A 23636-nucleotide genomic window follows, 5' to 3' on the forward strand; every position below is an offset into this window, starting at 1 on the left:
CAGCATAGTGATCTTGTTTGCTGTGTACTAATCTTGTTGTGTTTCAAATAATAATAATAATAATAATAATAATAATAATAATAATTCTTTATTTATAACCGCCTTTTCTCCCTAAACAGGACCCAAAGCTGCTTACAACATTATATAAGAGACCATAGAAAACAATATGTATATGTAAAACAATAACGTATAAAAACCAATTTGCAATAAACAAACATCTTTTAAAACTGGGCTGTTGTAGGTTTTTTTGGGCTATATGGCCACGTTCTAGAGTCATTCTCTCCTGACGTTTCACCTGCATCTATGGCAAGCATCCTCAGAGGCAAAACATCAGGAGAAAATGCCTCTAGAAAAAACCTACAACAACCCAGTGATTCTGGCCATGAAAGCCTTCAACAATACATATTTTAAAACATTTGTCTAATACAATTATTGCAGGCAACTGAACAAGATAGATGGCAAATATTAGCATGACTCAATAAAAGTTAGCCTTCCCAGATCTATACTCCTCCCATCATTCGAGTACAGAATGCTTCTGGAGCATGGCCATACCGCCCGGAAAACTCACAGCAACCCAATCTAGCAGTTCTTAAACTCATTCACTGTCTCTATCTCTCATAGTCTCACTCACTTTCTCTCACATACAAATCCGTTCTTTGTCTTCCTTAAAAGTAAATACATTAATAAAACACATAATATTATTCTCCTCTATACTCCTGCTTCCATTTCCCTCCCCTCCCTATCTTGTCTTCCTTGTACTAAATTGCAGGTTGATATGAGACTTGATATACGGAAGAGATAAGAATGATTTAATTAAGTATTACATTTGCAACAGAATTTGACATATGAGTCTTATTTGTTTTTTTACAACTCTCATACTGAGATAATTTACCGTCTCAATCCATTCAGAAGGGCTACTTGCACTTCTCTCCATTAGAATGGGTTGACAAAACACCGAGGGATCCTAGAAAGAGGAGAACAATCTGTCAGGGCATGTAAAAACAGTTGGTGAGTGTATTAACTGAAAATGCAAAGCACGAAGCTGATTGGTTGGGCTATGCCCAGGAGACTAGCTGAGCCTGGGAATTATGGCAGCAGTTACATTTTTAGGCTTGAGCTGTGCAAGAGTTTGTACAGAGAGACAGTTTTGAGTTCTTGCTTTATGACCTCCCACATGGACACCTAAATACCATTTGAATTTCAAAGGACAATGTGTGAGTCAATGCAACTGTTCACGTGACTATATATATGTTGCTCTGCATTACAAAGAAGACTTTCAGAGGGAAAGGGAAACTACGATGGAAAGGAGGAGGGAGAACAGGGGAGTGAGACAGTATAGGGAATAGATAGAGATAGATAGATGATAGATAGATGATAGATAGATAGATAGATGATAGATAGATAGATAGAGAGATAGATAGATAGATAGATAGATAGATAGATAGATAGATAGATGTGTCCTCCTGTTTACTAGGAAAACTGAATGTCATTTGTCACCAACATGAAATATTTGGAAAGCTTTTAGTGTATGAGCATTTCGATGGATTCTCACATATCTTAATTTAGCACTAGAGGGTGCTGAGTTTCCACCTTGTATTTTCAATTGCAAGTCCCATACTCACAGTCTGGACACCTTCCACCTCCCAAGTCAGCCCATCAGGAGACTTGGTTGGCACCTTCACAAACACTGATACGTCAGGAGGTGGGAAAGTGCCCATGGGCCAGTTTGTTACCTAGAATGGAAGGAAAAGGATTAAAAAAAAACCAGAGTCATGAAAGAAAGCTTAACAAGCTGCAACTCGAAAGACCAGAGGCCACGAAATTGGAACCTGAAGCAGGCAGGTACAAGGTATTCCTGAAGTTCAAGTCAGACTTTTAGTCTCTCATTCTAGCTCATTACAGTCTCCTCTGATCATCAGATACTGAGTCTACAGCTAATTATTTATACTTTAATTAATCATACCAGCTGGAACAGTGAGGGAGGAGGTAGATCAACCCAGGATATAGGGCAGGAGAGTTGTAACCTTATGCTTCCACTATGGTCTCAATGGAACTTTGTTTTTATCGTGTCAGAAGAAACTTGAGAAACTGCAAGTCGCTTCTGATGTGACAAAATTGGTCATCTGCAGAGATGTTGCCCAGGGGACGCCAGGATGTGTTACCATCCTGTGGGAGGCTTCTCTTATGTTCATGTATGGCAGGCCCGTAGCCAGGATTTCGATTCGGGAGTGGGGGTGGGCTGAGTTTGTTTCGGGGGGGGGGGGCTGAGTCTGAGCGAAAGAGGGTCTACCTTAGCAAACCTTTTGTATCGTTACCCCAATACCCCCATGCATATGGGATATATTGAGTATGGTGATCAGATCATGATATGAATAAACATAACAGTTTAAATAATGCACCAGTAAGGCCTTTTCGCGGACCACCATGAGAATTTCGGGGGGGGGGGTGTGAAGCCCCTCAAGCCCCCCCCCCCGGCTACATGCCTGATGCATGGGAAGCTGGAGCTGACAGACAAGAGCTCACCCCATCTCACAGATTCGAACCGCCAAACCTCAGGTCAGCAGTTCAGTCGGCACAAGGGTTTAACCCATAGCACCACCGCAAACAATACTTTGATATTTCCAAAGACAAATGTTTTGTAAATATCAGGAGCATGGAAGCCCTGTTATAGCTAGATCATGGCAGGAGGAAAAGAGTTAATGCCCTTCTCTTCAAGGCATGATCATGATGGGGCTCAGCACCTATTATTTATTTATTTATATATATCCTGCTTTATTTCTCCATACAGAGACTTGAAGTGGCTCACAGTAAAAAACATTACAACTTAAAATATACGAACATACAATAATAAAACAGTATGATCATTATATATTATTATATATTATCAGTGGTATTATATTTCATATATTATGTTGCATTATTATTATTATTATATATTATTATATTTTGTTATATTGTATTACATTATATTATATGTATAAATATTATATTATATTGTTGGATTGCACTATACCACTATACTGCAATATTATTAGTAATAGAATTATTATATATCATTCTATTGTAATATATTATTATACCACAAGATATATAATACACTACCAGTATATTATACTATTAGTATTATATATTGTACTATATCATAAGTTGTAGTATATATAATATATTACAACCTTTGTGTTTGAGTGTGTGTATATGTGTATATATGAAGAATCATAAACAGCACCTATGTCTTATACCACCTGTTTACTTCTCTCTCTCGCTTACGCACAAAGGGCATTAAACAGCATATCTGGTTTGCTTCCATGCACTTCCTCATGAATAATGGATTAAGTAGATATTTTCCCTCTACATCATGCAGAATCATTCCTACGTTCTGCATGTCTGGCTGGGAATCGCTGCCTTCAGCTACATATATAGAAGATACACATGTCTTAAATATGTATATGGAATTTTAAACCTCATCCATTGCACTGCATTTTGTCAAGGTTGTGTATTTCAGATGGTCAGAATGATGTAAAAAGGTCTGCAGAACAGAAGACTAGACATTTATTGAAATTATTGTGTTTAAACCCTGTATTTGTGCCTTCAGGATGGAATTCAGGACTGCATATTTAGAGCTCCCATCCAGACATTAATCAGGTCCAGATTTGCTAAGGTTTAGCAAGGTTGCTATATCACATTTGGATTCCAAGCACCAGGAAAGAAACCTGACGTGCAGTTTACGGTCCTTGAACTCCACTTACATTATAAGAGTGTATCACAGTCTTGTTTTCTTGACGTCGAGAACTGAAGCTAATATGCTGGGTAGATGCCTGTAACCTGTATTGGAAAGAAAGTAGATTTGAGGGTGAGAGAGGCATCAGAACTGAGGTATTTTACAGCTAATCTTCATTCTGTGAGTCATGTTTGCTGAATTTTAATTATGATGCTCCTGATGTTTTTTCAAATGTAGCTGTGGGATACTGTGATTTTTTTTTTTTTTTTGGACTAAGCAGCAAGAAGAAGGAATTTAATTTTTGCTCCATATACTGTTTCTGAATCAGATTACTTCCCATGTAAGAGAGGGAAATGTAATGTATTCCTTCCCTTCCAGGCAAAAATAAACTTGGGCTTTAGCACAGCTGGTTAATCACTAGCAGCAATAGATCTTTCCCAACCAAAAGGTTGGCAGTTCAAGCCCAGGTCAGGGTGAGCATCCGGCCTTCAGCCTAGCTTACTGCCCACCTAAGCAGTTTGAAAACAGCTATGAGTTGTGAGTAGAGAAATTAGGCACCACTTAAGCGGGGAGGTATTTTATGCCACCATAAAAAGTCGGCAATCAAAGAACAGGAGGAAAGCCTATGATCAAAGGCTCTTCATCATTGAGCAGTGGTTCTCAACCTGTGGGTCCCCAGTTGTTTTGGTCTTCAACTTCCAGAAATCCTAACAGCTGGCTGGGATTTCTGAGAGTTGTAGGCCAAAACATCTGGGGACCCACAGTTGAGAACTATCATAGAGGATGAAGGATGGAGCGACAGCACCTCCTTGTGGCCAGAATCAAGCATAACCTCCAGGGCACCAAAGTTGGAAAAATGCCGAAACACACTCCTATCTATTTGTCTCTCCTGTATGTCTAAAGGCATTGGATGTTTGCTGTGTATGTGTTCTGTGATCCGCCCAGCGTCTCCTTCAGGGTGAAAAGGGCAGAATATAAAAGCAGTAAACAAACAAACAAACAATTACAAAGTAGACCTAGAACTATTTTTAATTGGGAAGATGGTATTCCCATATTCTCTATTCTATATGTGGCAGTATCGCATTCACAGATTTATATTATTTATTTATTTATTTATTTATTTACATTATTTATATCCCGCCCATATCAGCCCGCAGGCGACTCAGTTACCAGATCCATAGCAGCAGGGCAGGAGAAAGACCTCTAGAGACTTACCTCTCAACTACGATGTTGATGGGGTACTTGATAGGGATTCGGAGTCTAGCTGTGTTGTCATGAAGGGTATCATTTTCCTCATTATCACTATGAGAAAGAGATTGTCAAATAGATGCCAAGAACACTTGTAATTATTTGTAAAGGTACTCTTCACAACAACAACAACAACCCTGTCTTTGCGTCTATAGTTTTACACCTGTATCCATGAAGGTTATGTTTCTGGATTTTGTGTTGATGCATGACATTGTGTATAATAGAGAACACTGTTATTTTCAATGAGATTAACAAAGTAGGTGCCAAGAAGAGGTTGTAGCTTACAGAGAATATCTTTGTCCACAGTTTAGTATTCAATGTTATGTCATGTCACTTCGGGATTTTGTCTAGTTCCTTCATAACTGCCCTTCCAAATCTTAGTATTCTTCTGATATCTTGACTGCAGTTGTTCTAATACAGCCTGTGATGATGGGTTCACTGATGGTTTAGAGAGAATTGTGAGATTTCCTGGGGCACCAAAGTGATGAAGATTCAAGTCAGAGAAATGATAGTTTTCTCTGGAAGAAACCTGACTCAGAAAGTCCAGAGCTTCAAGGTCAGTGAAAGGAGCCAGAAACTGCAACATTAGATAAGGAGTTGGGAGAAGAGCTAAGTAATACAGAAGGCTTCCATGGAAAAACACCTGGAGCTACAGAGATCAACAAAGATCTTCATTTACAGATTAGTGTAGAAAATAGGCAGCACCAGTCGGAGTGCTTATGTGGGAAAGTTGGGGAGAAAATTCATGGGAAAAGAAATAACTTCATGGGTGCCTATTCATTAGCAAGTTGTTTACCTAAGGGTTAGTTCAGGCAATGTAGCATTCAAGTGAGGAGCTAGGCCTGAGTTCTCTGGTTCTTGTTTCAAGCCAAGCTTTGGTTTTGGATTAAAGTTTCCTGGAAGTTTTCTATGTTCTTGTTTTTGTGTTCCTGTTAAGTTTTATTAAGTATACCTTTTGCTTGTGGATTTATGCTGAACTTATTTATTATTATTATAACATTTATACCCTGCCCTTCTCAACCCCCTCCCCGGGGGGGGGGGGCACACACACTCAGAGCAGCTTGCATTGGCAACAATTCAGTGCCACAACAAATATGACACTATAATAGCAATATAGACAATAAATAAAACAAAACAGTTAAAACATTATTATAACTTGTGACTTTCTGGCTATTCCTGGACTGTAATACCTAGTGATTTACATGAGACATTTGGATTACTATTTGGTTATCACCTACTGCTAAACCTTTTTTGGATTATACATCTTCTTTCCTTATTCCTGATTTTTCATATATTTTATAATAAATTGTTTGCTTATACTCTGGACTCTTGTGTGGTGCTGTGGTCATAGGTGTTTCGAGGCCTGGGGTGCAACAGCAATCTCCATTGTGATTAATGACTGAGACAAGGTTTGGCAAATCCTGAATTATTTCAGTGCCTTCACTGTCTGCTTTAAAATTAAGTAAGCGATCTTCTAGTCATTATTTTTGTTTTCTTAATGTTGAGCAGTGAATTAGCCCAGCTGATGTAATTCTGTTAGTGATTTTCTTTTTAATGGATCACAGTGTTTTGTGCCCATTTGGAACCAGTATTTTAATCTATGATGCTTCATAAGGTGAAGTCCTTCAGCATGAGGAGTTGCATGGATGATTAAGGCTTTGCTTCTGCCATTGCCATGATTGGACTGCCAATGCCTTTGTCTCCATTGGAGTCCTGTTATCTTAGCTCTCTTCTTCTCCTTCCTCATTTAAGGAGGTCTCCTCAAGAATGGACATGATACACAAAAGGAACGTATCCTTCATTATAATTACAAGGTGAAACAGTTGTACCTTCTTTATGGGAAAAAATAAACTAATTCCAGAGAATTGTTTAACATCAAAATCTGGAAAACCTTATGTTTAGGAACAAAGGCCATTGTATATATGTAGCATTGGAAAAAGCTGCCCTATGGTAGAAATAAACAAGAATCCAGGACAACAAATAGAATAAATTTACCTGTTGACATTCACCTCCATTTCCAAGTCATTCCCCCAGGAACTTTCGGTAAGGATGCCAAACCGGAGCTGGATCAACGCCTGAAATGGAAGGAGGAGGAGAGCAAAAACGAGATTATTCACTTACCATCAAACAGTTGTCTATCTGTAAGTTTGTCTTTCTAACTAAAGAGGCAGTGATCATAATACCAAGCAGTTGATGTTTTTACACCTTGAAATGCAGGAATTGGATGAGAAGCAAAAGCCACGTTTTGCTATTTCCACCATTAGGCTCATTGGTGCCTTTAAGGTTACATTCTACAGCAGGGCTTCTCAACTTTCTTAATGCTGTGACCCCTTAATACAGTTCCTCATGTTGTGGTGACCCTAACCATAACAATATTTTTGTTGCTACTTCATAACTATAATTTTGCCACTGTTATGAATCATCATGTAAATATCTGATATGCAGGATGTATTTTCATTCACTGGACCGAATTTAGCACAAATGCCCGATATGCCCACATTTGAATACTAGTGGGGTTGGGAGGGGGGATTGATTTTGTCATTTGGGAGTGTAGTTGTTGGGATTTATAGTTCACCTACAATCAAAGACCATTCTGAACTTCACCAATGATGGAATTGAACCAAACTTGGAACACAGAACTCCCATGATGAAGAGAAAATACTGAAAGGGTCTGGTAGGCATTGACCTTTAGTTGGGAGCTGTAGTTCACCTACATCCAGAGAGCACTGTAGACTCTAACAATGATGGATCTGGACCAAACTTGGCACAAATACTCAATATGCCCAAATATGAACACTGGTGGAGTTTGGGGAAAATAGACCTTGACATTTGAGAGGTGTAGTTGCTAGGATTTATAGTTCACCTACAATCAAAGAGCATTCTGAACTTCACCAATGATGGAATTGAACCAAACTTGGAACACAGAAGTCCCATGACCAAGAGAAAATACTGAAAGGGTCTGGTGGCATTGACCTTTAGTTTGGGAACTGTAGTTTACCTACTTCCAGAGAGAACTGTGGACTCAAACAATGATGTATCTGGACCAAACTTGGCAATAATACTCAATATGCCCAAATGTGAATGTTGGTGGAGTTTGGGGAAAATAGACCTTGACATTTGGGAGTTGTAGGTGCTGGGATTTATAGTTTATCTACAATAAAATAGCATTCTGAACCCCACCAACGATAGAATTGGGCCAAACTTTCCACGTAGAACCTCCATGACCAATAGAAAATCCTGTGTTTTCTGATGGTCTTCAGCGACCCCTCTGACACCCCCAGGATGAGAAACACTGTTCTACAGAGAAGCCACAAAAAAGTGCTAATTTACACACTTCTTTCTTATCCCCACTCAAGGGAACCCAGTTCTAGGCTGCATTTAGCTCTCTGTCAGGTTTGTTCCTATTAGTACATTGAAATGCCCTGAACTGCTCATTCAGTGGTACTCACCTCTGTGTTATCCCTAAAGATTGGGTGGCTGATATTGCAAGAGAGGCCCCTGTGCTCACGATTCACCTGCATGCCGTCACAGTTCACGATGATCAGGTGATTGGGCTACATGAAAAGACAAGGGGTTTATCAAAGCTTCCCCTTCTACCAGCAATGTGCAATATTGCTGCATACATACATTTCAACTAGTTTCCCCACTCGCCCCATTGAGAAATAATAATCAGAAGAATGTGAACCATTTATATCATTTTTTTTAAAAGGAAATGTCAAAACACTGGTAAATTTTGAAGATTGAAAAATAAATTAAGATAGTATGGTAGAATGAAGAAATTGTCTAAAATGATAGATTGGCAGAATTATAACACTATTTCCACAGTGTGTCTATGATTACTTTATACAGACAGAATACTCACTTTGAGCACAGAAGCCTTGCGGAAGGAGAGGCCAGGCATGTGAAGCACATGGAGGGTTGGGTAGTATGCATTCTCTCGTGGGTTCCTCAGCTCCAAGTTCATGTTCAGGTAACGTTTGGGAGATATCACCAGCTCCTGAGAACTGTTCAAAAAAGAGTTAGGACGTCTTGATTAGAAATACTTGGTTGTTGTACATTTTTCGGGCTGTATGGCCATGTTCTAGAAGCATTTTCTCCTGACGTTTTGCCTGCATCTGTGGCAGGCATCCTCAGAGGTTGTGAGGTCCTCGCAACCTCAGAGGATGCTTGCCACAGATGCAGGCAAAACGTCAGGAGAAAATGCTTCTAGAACATGGCCATACAGCCCGAAAAACCTACAGCAGCCGAGTGATCCCAGCCTTGAAAGCCTTTGGCAATACATAGAAATACTTGCTTCCTCACTCAGAAGGCTTTCCTTCTCTTTATAAACTAGAAAGCTGGCATACCATTCACATCTCACCTCAGTCGAGAATTCACTAAATACTTTAGGTCATATTTACATAGAACATGTTTATGGACAATGTTCTACTTACCCTGAATTATGGAATGAGATTTGCATATCAGCCACACACTTATCATCTGTCCCGCAGTTCTTCGAAAAAGGAATCTAACATATTTTCCAAAAGAAAAACAATTGTTAATATACTAGCGCTGTTCAATGTAGTGCATCCTCTTATTCAACTCTACTACATTTGTGTTGTAGATCAGTCAGAGGCTGATGATTTAACTGAGAGAAAACAGGCTCATAAAGTGCAGGGCCTCAAGGCCAGTTGAAGGAGTCAGAAGTAGCAACAGCAGATAAGGGATTGAGTGAAGAGCTGAGTGATAAGGAGGGTTCCTAGGAGAAACCACCTGTAACTACGGAGATCAACGAAAGTCTTTGTTTACAAATAGGACCATAAAATAGATTACGCTGGTCTGAGAGACTATGAGGGAAAGCTGGGGAGACAAAAAGCCGCTACTTTTGTATTTGATAGGTCACCTCGTTAGGAACCTCTAGGTTTATCAATATGACTCTGTAGTCAGCTTCTGCCAGATGTTGACCACGCAATCACCTGGAGGACCTAAGAGTCTTAGAATGAACATTTTAATCAAATCCACAAAAGCAAATCTGCAAATGTGGTGGGCCAAGTAGTATTCTATTATGAAGGTTATTTCCATGAGTGTTCTTACACAGCAGAATTTATAGCTAGTTTCCTGCATTCCAAATATACAGCTTTGAAAAGCTATTACTGGATAACAACTTCAAAAATATCCAGGCAACATGGCTTATGACAGTGCTATGGGAAATTATTAGAGCTACACTCTTAAAAATCAAGGTTCTCAAGTTCTGCTAAGATTTCTTCCTTCACCACATTTCATACGTGTCTGCACCTTTCTCCTAATTGTCCACTCCTTTTCTAGCAGAAACTACTAAATTCTGTGCCCTAGCCAAAACATCCAGTCGAATGTCTCTGCTAAATCCACTTTCTGTCCAGGACTTGCTTTTACCTCTACGGTTGTTGTGTTGCTTAATGAGTTCTGGACAGGCCTTGGATGACTCTCATCATGGTTCTCATCGCTGCTCAAAGAGAAGTTCACAAAGAGCTTGATAGGTGAGATGTAATCTTCAATGCAGTTCTAAAAGGTTGTAGAGACAACACAACACTTAGACATTTAAATCAGGCTTCTCCTAACTCTGTCCCAGAAGTGGCTTCAGTTTTGGCAATGCTCAGGAAGCATTGTTCTAAATGGCCGCCGGATTCCCCACTCAAACAAAGTTCAGCAAAATAAGAATAAATCCCTGTTTACCGTGATGTTTATCGTTTCCTGAACACACACTTGTCCCAGAGTGGTTTTTTGGACCCCATTTGTGGTCCTCTTGCCATTCCTAAATACTCCTCGGTTCTTCATTCTGTTGGAATCAATCTCCAAATGGAAGGAGAGAATGGCAGAGAGAGGACCTGGAAAGAGGGAATGAGAAGCTATGAGGCAGGAATGGGGAACCTCAAAATGTCCAGATGTGTAAGAGGTATGAGGCGCTGCTGATAAGTCTTTGGCTTTACCCAGAAAGAAACGAGATAGGAAGATGAAACTTTGCATTTACTCTACATACTCTCCACTAATATCAACACACTTCTTACATTGGTATTCCAAGTTCTGTAAGCCTTGTGAAAAGAAGGATTTCGGTTGTGCCTCAAACCAGTTATCCGTAGCAGCCATGGCATCGGAAATGATGTGAAATTTTGTACCCTTGGGGTGTTTATTCAGGTTTTGAAACATGATAGTCGGAGGAAGCTAGAGGAAGCTAGAGCCAGTGAATAAGGTGGGTGGTCAACCAGCTGGAAGCCTAGCTCCACCAGTTTTGCCATGGTCTCTTGTGCAGTGTGAGCAGAGGCATTGTCTTGCAGGAACAAGATTACTTTGGTCAGCTTGCCATGCCTTTTGGCCTTCAGAACTACCTTCAATTGGTTCAAAAGTTCAGTGTAATGCCTTGCATTGATGATGGAACCATTTTGAAGGTAGTCCACTAGCAGCACGCCCTCCTTATCCCAGAACACAGATGCCATCACCTTAGTGGCTGATTTTTGCACCCTTCTTTGGATGAGGAGAACCACTGTGCCTCCACTCTTTTGACTGCTCCTTGGTTTCAGGGTCATACAAATAAATCCATGTCTCATCCATAGTGACCAGTCAATCTAGGAAGTTCTTATCAGTCCGGAAACGCTGACAAATGAACCGGGAAGTTTTCACTCGCATGCTTTTCTGATCTGTTGTCAAACATTTGGGGACCCACTTTGCAGAGAGCTTCTTCATGTTCAAATTTCATGGATAATGACACAAACACGTTCATGAGCAATCCCCATGATGTCTGCTATTCCTTTATCTCAGTGTTTCTCAACCTGGGGGTCGGGACCCCGGGGAGGGTCACGAGGGAGTGTCAGAGGGGTCCCCGAAGACCATCAGAATATACAATATTTTCTGTTGGTCATGGGGGTTCTGTGTGGGAAGTTTGGCCTAATTCTATCATTGGTGGGGTTCAGAATGCTCTTTGGTTGTAGGTGAACTATAAATCCCAGCAACTACAATTCCCAAATGTCAAGGTCTATCTTCCCCAAACGCCACCAGAGTCCACATTCGAACATATTGAGTGTTCGGGCCAAGTTTGGTCCAGATTGATCATTGTTTGAGTCCACAGTGCTCTCTGGATTTAGGTGAACTACAACTCCCAAACTCAAGGTCAATGCCCACCAGGCCGTTCTAGCATTTTCTGTTGGTCATGGGATTTCTGTGTGGCCAGGTCTGGTTCAATTCCATTGTTGGTGGAGTTCAGAAAGCTCTTTGATTGTAGGCGAACTATGAATCCCAGCAACTACAACTCCCAAATGACAACATCAATCTCCTCCAACCCCACCAGTATTCAAACTTGGGCGTATCGGGTATTTGTGCCAAATTTGGTCCAGTGAATAAAATCCATCCTGCATATCAGATATTTACATTACGATTCATAACAGTAGCGAAATCACAGTTATGAAGTAGCAACAAAAATAATGTTATGGTTGGGGGTCACCACAACATAAGGAACTGTATTAAGGGGTCGCGACATTAGGTAGGTTGAGAACCACTGCTTTAGCTGAAATTCGCCTATTCTCCAGTATGAGGTTGTGCACAGCATCGACGATCTCTGGAACAACGACTACTCTGGGTTGTCCAGGACATTCCTCATCATTGGTGCTGAAGTGGCCCATTTTAAATTTGGCAACCCAGTTCTTAATTGTAGAATATGAAGGGCATTGATCCCCCAATGTCTGCGACATACCACCATGAATATCATTCGCAGACTTTCCTTGCAAAAACAAGAATTTTATCACTCCTCTGATCTCATTTGCTGTGAATATCGCCTTAGACTTTGCCATTTTGTTTTCCCGCATGCCTAGATCACTCTTGCCATAAGCTACCAGCACAACATTTTGAAAACATATATTAGACACATAAGGTTTTCATGTGATGTAACATTCGTTACCATAGAAACAAAGCAAGAACACAAAGCCAAAGATTTATCAGCAGCCCCTCGTACATCTGGTTCTTTACACCAAGGTTTAGTTCTGGGCTCCAACAACCCACCTCACCTTGATAGCTCTGAGTAGCCAAGCTGGTGTTGAAGCAGATGTTGAGACCGAACCCCTTGTTCCTCCACTGGGTGGCATCTCCCAAACATTCCACATCTTCCACTGGGATCTCCTTGTGCAAGAATGTCACCTGTGGGACCACTGTGACAATGGGTCTGGAACTGCAGGTACCAGGGAAGGACAATAATTAATGTGTTGTCAAAGGCTTTCATGACTAGAATCACTGGGTTGCTGTGAGTTTGCCAGGCTGTATGGCCATGTTCCAGAAGACTCCACAGATATATAAACCTTACTTGCCTAGTCTCCAACAGACCTCTCAACCTTTAAAGATGCCTGCTATAGATGTGGGCAAACCGCCAGGAGAGAATGCTTCTGGAACATGGCCATACAGCCCGGAAAACTCACAGCAACCTAGTGACAATAATTACTTGGTGTTCTTTAGAGCACTGTTTCTTAAACATACACTTCTTAAACTTAAACTAAGGGTCCCCTTGCCTCAATGTTGGGATCATGAAAGATTTGGCAACAGTAAAAGATTTCTGAACAGCACCTAAACATTGTCATAGTAACCCCACAAATATATTAATATGTTATGTTTATAGTGAACTCTGCAGAAATTGCTTCAGCCGTGCTTCATAAAATGGAAAATCTACCTGTTCAGCAAACCTTGTAAATGCTGATTTATTACACTGGTCAACACACAGTTTGCTGCCTCAACCGAAATGGTATTTAGGTGTCCATGTGGAAGATCCTTTTCCAGTAGCTTGTCAAGTAAAACTGTCTTTCCCTCTAAGCTGCTGCTCAGCTAAAGCTCAAATATGTAACTGTTGCCAAAGCTTCTGGGCTCAGCTAGCTTCTTGGGCGTGACCCAACCAATCAGCTTCGTGCTTTGCACCAACTGATCTTTTTACATGCCCTAACATATTTGACACACTGATTACAAAAATGGCACCAGATTTCCCCTATTAGCTCTAGTTTTGGAGATACAGAACATATGACATCTGCCAGTTGCCATCTGCTCGCTCATAGAAAACAACGATAACCAAATGTAATAAACTAGAGCTGATGTGGTCTATCCAATGCATTTTTCTAAATCAGCACCTAACTAATCTCAGGAACAGGCCTAAAAATCAAGATATTAAGAATTTTTTTTGTTGGGCTGTAATATCAAAAAATGTTTGATGTACTGTTAACACAGCCCATGACCCGTTTTCTCAGGTGAAAAGGGGCTGCGAATTGGAACAACTTTCCATTGAACCAATAGACAGCCTGAGACCCCTTCTATACAGATATATAAAATCCACATTATCTGCTTTGAACTGGATTATATGGCAGTGCAGACTAAGATAATCCAGTTCAGATAATGTGGTATTATATGCCTTGAGATTCTGGGATATAGGGCTGTGTGAAAGGGCCCATAAACACCAAGAACTGGGAAGCCCCGGCCCTCGAGCACTCTAACTGGAGGTCAGCTGTGACCAGCAGTGCTGAGGAATTCAAAGAGGCATGAAAGGAGGACGAAAGTGAGAAATGTGCCAAGAAGAAGGTGCATCAAGCCAACCTTGACCGGGACCACCTTCCACCTGGAAACCGATGTCCTCACTGTGGAAGAACATGTGGATCAAGAATAGGACTCCACAGCCACCTATGGACCCACCACCAAGCCACTACACTTGGAGGACCATCATCCTTAGGCTACAAGGGATCGCCTAAGTAAGTAACCTGGATTACCTAGCAGTGTAGAAGGGACCTGAGAAACATATCTGAGCTGGGCTTCAGTAGCCTCTATCTTAGAAGCCTTGGTTCTCAACCACTCACCGGAGGACCACCACTTTTCCCAGGGCTCCCACTGTGATGTCTATGAGGCCATCTTTGTTGAGGTCTGTTTTTCCATGAATTGATTGTCCAAAGAATTGCAAGCCAGGAGAAATGCTGGCTCCTGTAATTTTCTGCAAGACAGAAATGTCACTGGTTGAGAAAAGCAAAGGAGCAATGTGGCAACAGATTACACACAGACAAAGTAATACACCCATTCATATACCCCAAATCTGACTTGTGGAAATGGCTGAAATAAGATGTGGTGATGGCTTCCATTTTGTGTGGTTTTAACAGTGATTAGAAGACACATACAGCTATGCTGTGTTTGTTTTGGAATATAAACAGCCAAGGGCACACTCTCCCAGGCTCCTATGGTTCTGAGAGTTGTTGTTTAACACATTAGATGAGCCTTTGGACTCTTGTGAATTGCATACAGAAAAGGCTGTGACTACATCCATCAGAAGTTCTCAAGGTTGCTGGACCCACTTATTTTTAGTGTTATTGATACAGTATTCATCTCTAGAGCAATCCCTTGGTGGGGAAAATCCAGAGTTAAAGCATCCTTTAGAGCAGTGGTTCTCAACCTGTGGGTCCCCAGGTGTTTTGGCCTACAACTCCCAGAAATTAGGATTTCTGGGAGTTGAAGGCCAAAACATCTGGGGACCCACAGGTTGAGAACCACTGCTTTATACATAGTTGACGAACTTCTGCTTGAAAACCTTCAACAGAGTGAGAATCCCACCTTACTCAGAGCAATTGGTCTTATTGTGGTATTCCCTCTATTGCAGTGGTTCACAACCTTTTTTGACCAGGGACCACTTGACCAGGGACCACTTTGACCAGGGACCACTCTCCAACATTAGTACCAAAAGGGTTACAAATCAGTTTTTGGTCAACTTAGGTTCGGTTTATTTATTTGGGGTGCTGATTCAGAAAATTGCATTGGAGAGACCACCTCAGCTCTAGTTTCTGATACTGAACATATGCCATCCAGTAGTCAACATCTGCTCACCCACAGAAAACCATATTTAATAATCTAGAGCTGATGTGGTCTAACTAATGCGATTTTCTGAATCAGCACCCAAAATAATCCCAGGCACCGGCTTAAAAAAGAAGACACTAAGAATGTTTATGGTTGGGCTGTGTTATTATTTGTGGATTTTGTTAACGCTCGTGTAAAAAAAAAAGGGGGGGGGTAGGGGACTGAGGTTGAAAAAAATACAAAAAGAGGAGCGCAAGACCCAAGAAACTGTCCCTAATGGCTTTCTCTCGCTTCCTAACCATGGACGCACAGCCATGAGGAAGGGGGCATGGTCCGTGGGGTGTTGCAATGGTGTAGTAACTGGACCATATTTTAGTCCTTGCAGACCACTGGTGGTCTGTGGATCACACTGTGGTTGGGAACCACTGCTCTATTGTTATCTACATTAAATTTGAACTGCATTATATGGTCAGTGTAGATCTATATAATGCAATTTGAACTGCATTTTAAGGCTGTGTAGATCCAAGTAGCTTTCCATTGCTTCCTTTTGTGCAGTACTGACAAGAGTGCACTGGAGTACTAGTGCTGTTATCTCTCTTCCACCAGCATTGCCCCAGAACAATACTGCCACCCCATAGTTTCTCCCTTAATAGCAGTAAGGTGTTCGACACTTTTAGACAGGTTGTTCAACAGAAGCTTGTTTACTCTTGTCTCACAGGAACATATGATCCCAGCACCATGGAAAAGTAGTATTGAGTCTCTTGGGGGTCTCTCATTCATAGGACTGCCACACATTGAAGGTGGCCTGACAGCAAAGCTAGCAGATCTCATGTTGGGATGCCCATCCCTGCGATGCTCTCTTACCTGGCTATAGTGTGTTAGCAATTTATGTTGAAGGCCATTATAAATGTACACAGTGCCCCTCTCTTCGTCTTCCAGGGGGGCTCCCACTGCCACATCCATCAGTCCATCGCCACTGATGTCCGCCAGGTCTGAAATGGCTGCTCCAAATCTGCCCAAGGGGTATCCGGGGTCCCCCTTAAGCTCCCCTAGAAGGACAAACTGATCCTGGAAGGAGAGGGTAGTTTTTCATAGTCTCTGATGCATTGTGGAAATACCCTCCCCACAAATACTTCCCACTCTTTTTGCCCCATTTGCTCACCTCCTCCCAGCCGTACACGTAAACGCGACCTCCTTCTGTCTCTGTAAAATGAAATGGGGCCCCAATGAGAAGAAAGTCAGTTTCCTGGTCACTGTCTACATCTAAAGCGCAGAGAACTCCTCCAAAATATGACCCAGTCTGCAAAAAAAAAAGAAAAAAAAGAATTAAAGATAAATAAACAATCCAGAGACTACTTCTAGGTATGACATGCTTACTATATACAGAATGCTTTCAAATGCTCAAAATGCACTGTTTAGCTACAATCTTATAGAAAGTTATTTCCCCATAACTAATCCTGCAGAGACTGAAGCTGGGAGGAAATGGGTGGAGGAAAACCAACAATGTAAAAGCAAGATTCAGATCGAAAACATTTCCCTTTGTCTTCAACTGACTTTAATTAGCATTCAATTAACTCAGCAAGAGGGAGAGGATGGAAGAGGAAACAATCTTGTGCTTCCCAATAGGTTTAGGCAAAAGCAAACTGCTGCAGCCTCTCCCTGAATGTGTATTCTTCCTCATTAATGTTTTTATTTTGACCACCATTTGGCATTGCAAACCCTGGAACTTCCCAAAGTCCGGTTCCCAATGAAGTGTTGGGAGGGACATAGGGATACGAGAGACTGTATTTGCAAATAGAGAGCTCCGGGTGACAGCGTGAAAAGAAGGCACCACCCCGAGACGCAGCTCAGTTGAGTCTTCTATAAGATTTCCAATTACATTCCACACCTTCATGCTTCTTTGTGCATCTCCCTTTCTCATGGTTTCTATTCCCTTTCACCTGCACATATGGTACTTTGATAGTTCAAGTAAGCAATTTCCCCACAATTTTCCCACCTTGATTTCCTGGGTCCTGTTTGAGGCTTTCATTTGATTCAATAAAAATACCCTTTCTGTTTTGAACTTTCTTCTTTTATTATGTTTATTGCTCTGTCCAGCCTATGTGAGTACTCTGGCTTGACATTCCATGCAGACTTTCAATTGATTCCTGTTGCATAACTAAGGAAGCGATGGGTAGGCGATGGGTTGTTTTATTGCCTCCCTTTGGTAGTGTTTTGGGTTTATTGTCCTATCAGCCTTTTCCTCTCATGGCAGACCCTCCAACTGTTTTCTTCTAATTCTAAGAAACCTTAGATATGCAGATGATACAACTTTGATGGCTGAAAGCGAGGAGGAGCTGAGGAGCCTTCTAATCAAGGTGAAAGAAGAAAGTGAAAAAGCTGGGTTGCAGTTAAACATAAAAAAAGCAAGATTCTGGCAACTGGACTGATTGATAACTGGCAAATAGAGAGAGAAAACATGGAGGCAGTGACAGACTTGGTACTTCTAGGTGTAAAGATTACTGCAGACGCAGACTGCAGCCAGGAAATCAGAAGACGCTTACTTCTTGGGAGGAGAACAATGACCAATCTCGATAAATTAGTGAAGAGTAGAGACATCACACTGGCAACGAAGATCCGCATAGTCAAAGCAATGATATTCCCCGTAGTAACCTACAGATGTGAGAGCTGGACCATAAGGAAGACTGAGCGAAAGAAGATAGATGCTTTTGAACTGTGGTGATGGGGGAAACCAGTCCATACTTCAGGAAATAAAGCCCAACTGCTCTGTGCCATCACACTCAGACGCCTTAAAAATAAGACTGTGATGTGCTGCTCTCTTTGTCTGGGCTGGGATCTGTCTTTAAAAGCTCAAACTTTCTGAGTCCACTTCAAGTATGGAACAGCAAACGGAACATTTATTTCCAAAGTCTTTGTAGACTTGGCACAGCTTATCAAAGTTACAAACAGTTAGTTGGTAAAGCATAGAGATGAGCTTTCTTTCAGTTATTGAGGTACCCTTTCCCAAAAGGTAGAAGGAATTCTGGAATCCCTTTACCCTATCCTTGAGCTCCTATGATCAGAAAAAAGCAGTTTTTCCCCCTATCTATTGCTCAAAGTAAGGTAACAGCGCTCCATGCAGTCATGCCAGCCACATGACCTTGGAGGTGTCTACGGACAACGCTGGCTCTTCGGCTTAGAAATGGAGATGAGCACCACACCTCAGAGTCAGACATGACTGGACTTAATGTCAGGGGACTACCTATTGCTCAAAGTTAGCTTTGGAGGCAAATGCTCAATACTATCTATCTAACTCAATATAGCTCAATAGTTCTCTGTAGCTCAATAGTTGTCTATAACTCAATATTGAATATCTATCTATATTAACTCAATATCTCAATAGTACTTGCAATGGTTTCTCATAGCTATCCTGATCTGGCTACCAGCACATCTGAATTCTTCCTTTAGACTGAAAAAGCAGGGGAGAAATGGAGATCCCTTCCCTGGGAGAAAGGGCGGGCTCTAAACCCAAAGAGCTGCTCTCTAGGCCAATAGTTGCAAAGAGGCCTGCAGGCTGGCTTTGCAGACTCTGATACTGCTAACCTTTTAGGGTTTTGCAAAGCTGCAGCAGCCCTGAGAGAAATGCAAGGGGAAGACACTCCAAGCACTAAAAAGGTAATGTAAACCAGACTCCTGGGAGACGGAACATGCTTACTGGAGGGAAGGATATTAGAGGCAAAGATGAAGTACTTTGGCCACATCATGAGAAGACAAGAAAGTTTAGAGAAGACAATGATGCTGGGGAAAATGGAAGGAAAGAGGAAGAGGGACCGACCAAGGGCAAGATGGATGGATGGGATCCTTGAAGTGACTGGCTTGACTCTAAAGGAGCTGGGGGAGGTGACGGCCGACAGAGCTCTGGCCTGGGCTGGTCCATGAGGTCACAAAGAGTCGGAAGCGACTGAATGAATAAACAACAAACAAACACTAAGAAAACACTAAGATTTATTTAATCAAAGCTACTCTTTACGCTATTGCTATAATCAAATTAAATCAGGTCCTTGTCTCTTGTCCCCTTCAGCTTCACCACATGCGTTTTGGTTTTCCCAAACACATTCCAGACACAGTATGTTTGTTCATTATCAGAGCTGACCAGACTTTCTGGTCTCCACGATTTCTCACCTGCTGCCCTTCGATCTCTTGCTTTAATGTCCAGTTACTAGTTGTGGCATTGACTTCAAAGATGAAGACTCTTCCCAAATGTTGGTATCGAGGGGCACCAGCAGCATATAGTTCTTTTTGCTGGTGCTGTAGGAATTTCAGGGCATAACCTGGAAGGGAAACAAAAAAATGTGTAGAAAGATCAAAGGAGAAATAGTGATAGTTATTAGGGTGCTTTTGCATAGAAAATGTTCCTCTGTTGAATTAAAAAAATTAAAATAGGGAAGACTAGAAATTTTCAAGGCATGCCTACTACCTTAATATGGTGGCTATGCCAACAGATTCACCAAAGTAATATCAAAATAGAGATCAATATACTAGACTTTTCCAACCTGGTTCTTTCCAGCTCTAGATGGGGTGCATCTATGATGTAAAATAACTACAGTTTGGCACTATGGAACCCTGGGAGCTGTAGTTTTATAAGGTTTTTATCCTTCCCTGACAAAGACTACTGGTGTTTCACTAAACTATAACTCCCAGAATTTCATATTATAGAACCATGGCAGTTAAAGTAGAGTAAAACTGCATTAATTCTAAAATCTAGATGTATTCTTGGACTCGAGTTTTCAGTCTCACTGTCAGTCTTCTGTGGGAAACACCTACATTAGATGAGAAACTGGGGAATTTGTAATCCCATGGAATGTATTTGGGAAAAGAAGAAGCTGCGAATGCCCACTTTGTCAGAAATATTAAAAATTAACTAGGTGTTTTTAATTACAAAAATGTGAGTCAAGCACTGAAAGGGTGTAATGGATGCAATGACTCAGCAAAAGCTGCAGTTCAATATAAGTAGGTGTGTTTGTAGCTTAGTATGCCTCAGTGTTATTTGCCCTCTGTATGAAGAGGCTTCAGTCTGAGAGAGGCCTCAGTGTGAAGTAAACCTCAGTGTTAATAGGTCTTGAGGGGGAGATATTGGAAATATAGATATTTATTTATATATAAATTGTATGTACTTTAGAAGGACTGAAATGTAAGAAAAATCAGGCTCTCTCTGTATCAGAAACCCAAGCTGACAGGAGAAGTAAAAAGTAAGGAGCTTATCCCCCTCCCTCCTGACAGGTCAAAGTAGGCCTCATGGTGGATTGATGTAAGCTGTAAACTGTTCCTAGAAAAAATATAGATACATGCCCTTTGCATGTTGGAAGATCAAATTTGATATTTCTATTTATTTATTTATTTTGTCATGTCAGGAGCGACTTGAGAAACTGCAAGTCGTTTCTGGTGTGAGAGAATTGGTCGTCTGCAAGGACGTTGCCCAGGGAACGCCTGGATGATTTGATGTTTTTATCATCCTTGTGGGAGGCTTCTCTCATGTCCCCGCATGAGGAGCTGGAGCTGATAGAGGGAGCTCATCTGCCTCTCCCCGAATTCGAACCTGCGACCTGTCGGTCTTCAGTCCTGCCGGCACAGGGGTTTAACCCACTGTGCCACCGGGGGCTCCTGATATTTTTATGATGCTAAGGTGACAAAATGATGATGTCAATGTATGTAGAAGCATGTTTCTTTGTTTGCCTGCATTTGGAGAGGTATAAAATGTAAGGCCAATGCCTTTATCCTCACTCTGTGTTGCTTTTGGACACAGCTCCACTCCAGGGTCCCAGCTGGAAATAGATGTACTTTTCTTTCTCCAGAAAGGATATCTTTTGGTATTATCTCTCTTATCATGCTGCTACATTTCCAGTGTGAGTAGGCCTCAGAATTAGTAGGCCTCAGTGTGTGAGAGGCCTGGTGTGAGAAGGCTTGGGTTAGAGAAGCCCCAGGTTGAAGACCTTGTGCGCTGTTGTGTGTAAAAAGCTACTGTGTGAAGCTCCTGAGTAAGTTTAGTGTGAGAAGAGGCTCTGTGAGAGTGGAGCCTTTTATCTGCATGAGAAAGAAGCCCAGCGTGGAAGCAAAGAAGGAAGTATAAAGAACTTTATTGTGTTTATATAAACCTTGTTCTTGTAAATAGTGCAACCATATTATTTTGCTATAAAGAAAAGCCTCCTATGGAAGAGATAACATTGGTCTGTGTATTTTTGTTCTTTTTATCACTTTTGGCTACTGGTGCTGGGTCATGCTGCTGCTAATAAGTTACTCTGCTGTACATTTATGAGAAGGAACTTTTGTTAAGAAGCCCACTCACCCAACACACTTCCCTCTAGCTGAGGCCAAAGGAGTTGGTGGTTTGCTTCATCCTGCATTTTCACAACGGAAAATGTTCTTCATTTCCTTCCTCTTCCATTTACCTGGCTTTTATGTGACTTCCTTTTGCTAATAATAACAATCAAATCTGGTGACAGCTGGAGTCACTGCATGCAGAAATGCCTATTTGCCTCTCATTGCACCTGTTGTGTTAATGGCAACAAAAAGAACAAGCCACAGGGGCTTTGGACAAATTATAAGGCACTGCTAAGCTGCTGGAATGGGAAAGATGTGGCCTTCCAGATGTTGTTAGATAGCAACTCCCATCAATGGTATCCAGCATTGTCAATGGTTTGGAGGAGATAGAGAAAGTTGTGACCCAGAATACTGAGTATAACCGAGTAACACTGATAGATTTAACAGTGTGATGAAGGTAGGGAAATCAACCGTTTCATTTCAACATGGAGTATGACTGAGCTCTACTCTGCCAAACACTTCCCAGCTCCAATGTGATGAAGTCCCCAGTGACATGCAGAAGGCCATATACTGCCCACTTTAATAGGGTCATGACTGCCCCATAAGAAGGATGACTGGGGCTGCTTCAATAAAAAAAAGGAAACAAATACATTTATGACAACCAAACTAACTTAATAAACCAATTATGAAATGTTGGAGTGAATGGCACAGAGAAAAAGAGGACTGCAGCTTTCTCGCCACTCACCCAAGTATGCCCCTTCCATCTCCTTCCTGAACGAAGGTGTAGAGATGAACTGCTCTTTACTGAGATCCTTCTGCTGTTCCAGCAGCCCTCCAGCCCAGTTGTCCGCACCGACAGCACCCAAAACCACTCGGTCCTGCAGTTGAGAGAATAAGGAGGTTGGCAACTTGTGAGAACTTGGAAACGAAGGCAAAAACTCTACATCCCAAAGGCAGGGGGTCATTTTAACTCCAGGAGCTCATTTCTTAATCTTGGAAGGTTCTTAAGAGAAGAATGGATAACAAGAAGCTCCTGTAACATGGAGTGAGTGCAAAGTGCAGCATGAGATGTAAATATGGACATTTGGGACATTTTCCTAGCAATTACAATAAAAACCACTACATCTCTAAGAGAAGAATCACTGGGTGGGCCACTATATGTGAAACCACGGATAGAACCAAATGCCATTGAATTCTCTCACTTCCTATTTATTATTATTATTTATTATTTGCATTTGTTAACCGCCACTCTCAGCCCGAAGGCGACTCGTGGCGGTGTACAGAACAAAGAACATAAAGACAACAGTTACAGTAAATCAAGATCATGACGCACATCAACTAACACACAACTAATTAAACTAAAAATCCGCTTCGTCTTGTTTGGGTCATAGTCAATCTCATGGTCATAGTCCATTCCGGTGGTCATTCCAAAACATAGCACTTAATTGAAGGCCTTTTCGAAGAGCCAGGTCTTCAGGCCCTTACGGAAGGCCATGAGGGAAGGCGCCTGTCTAATTTCAGCAGGGAGGGAGTTCCACAGCCGGGGGGCCACCACCGAGAAGGC

At 41.5% G+C, this 23636-nt stretch overlaps 1 protein-coding gene across 1 annotated transcript in view; it reads right to left on the minus strand.

Moving 5' to 3' along the window:
- ITGAL (integrin subunit alpha L) overlaps positions 1-23636 on the minus strand; it is a 69397-nt gene that overhangs the window by 8017 nt on the left and 37744 nt on the right. The window contains exons 11-26 of the mRNA XM_067469828.1: positions 22818-22950; positions 19937-20085; positions 16938-17075; positions 16640-16843; positions 14794-14924; positions 12976-13136; positions 10658-10809; positions 10358-10486; positions 9400-9473; positions 8829-8970; positions 8416-8520; positions 6962-7041; positions 4934-5020; positions 3747-3822; positions 1623-1733; positions 893-964 (exon numbers count right to left, since the gene is read on the minus strand). Of these exons, the coding sequence (XP_067325929.1) occupies positions 893-964; positions 1623-1733; positions 3747-3822; positions 4934-5020; positions 6962-7041; positions 8416-8520; positions 8829-8970; positions 9400-9473; positions 10358-10486; positions 10658-10809; positions 12976-13136; positions 14794-14924; positions 16640-16843; positions 16938-17075; positions 19937-20085; positions 22818-22950 (1944 nt within the window). The remainder of the gene's footprint in view (positions 1-892; positions 965-1622; positions 1734-3746; positions 3823-4933; positions 5021-6961; positions 7042-8415; positions 8521-8828; positions 8971-9399; positions 9474-10357; positions 10487-10657; positions 10810-12975; positions 13137-14793; positions 14925-16639; positions 16844-16937; positions 17076-19936; positions 20086-22817; positions 22951-23636) is intronic.

The sequence above is a fragment of the Anolis sagrei genome, chromosome 6 (genome assembly GCF_037176765.1).
Source record: "Anolis sagrei isolate rAnoSag1 chromosome 6, rAnoSag1.mat, whole genome shotgun sequence".
NCBI classification, from domain to species: domain Eukaryota; kingdom Metazoa; phylum Chordata; class Lepidosauria; order Squamata; family Dactyloidae; genus Anolis; species Anolis sagrei.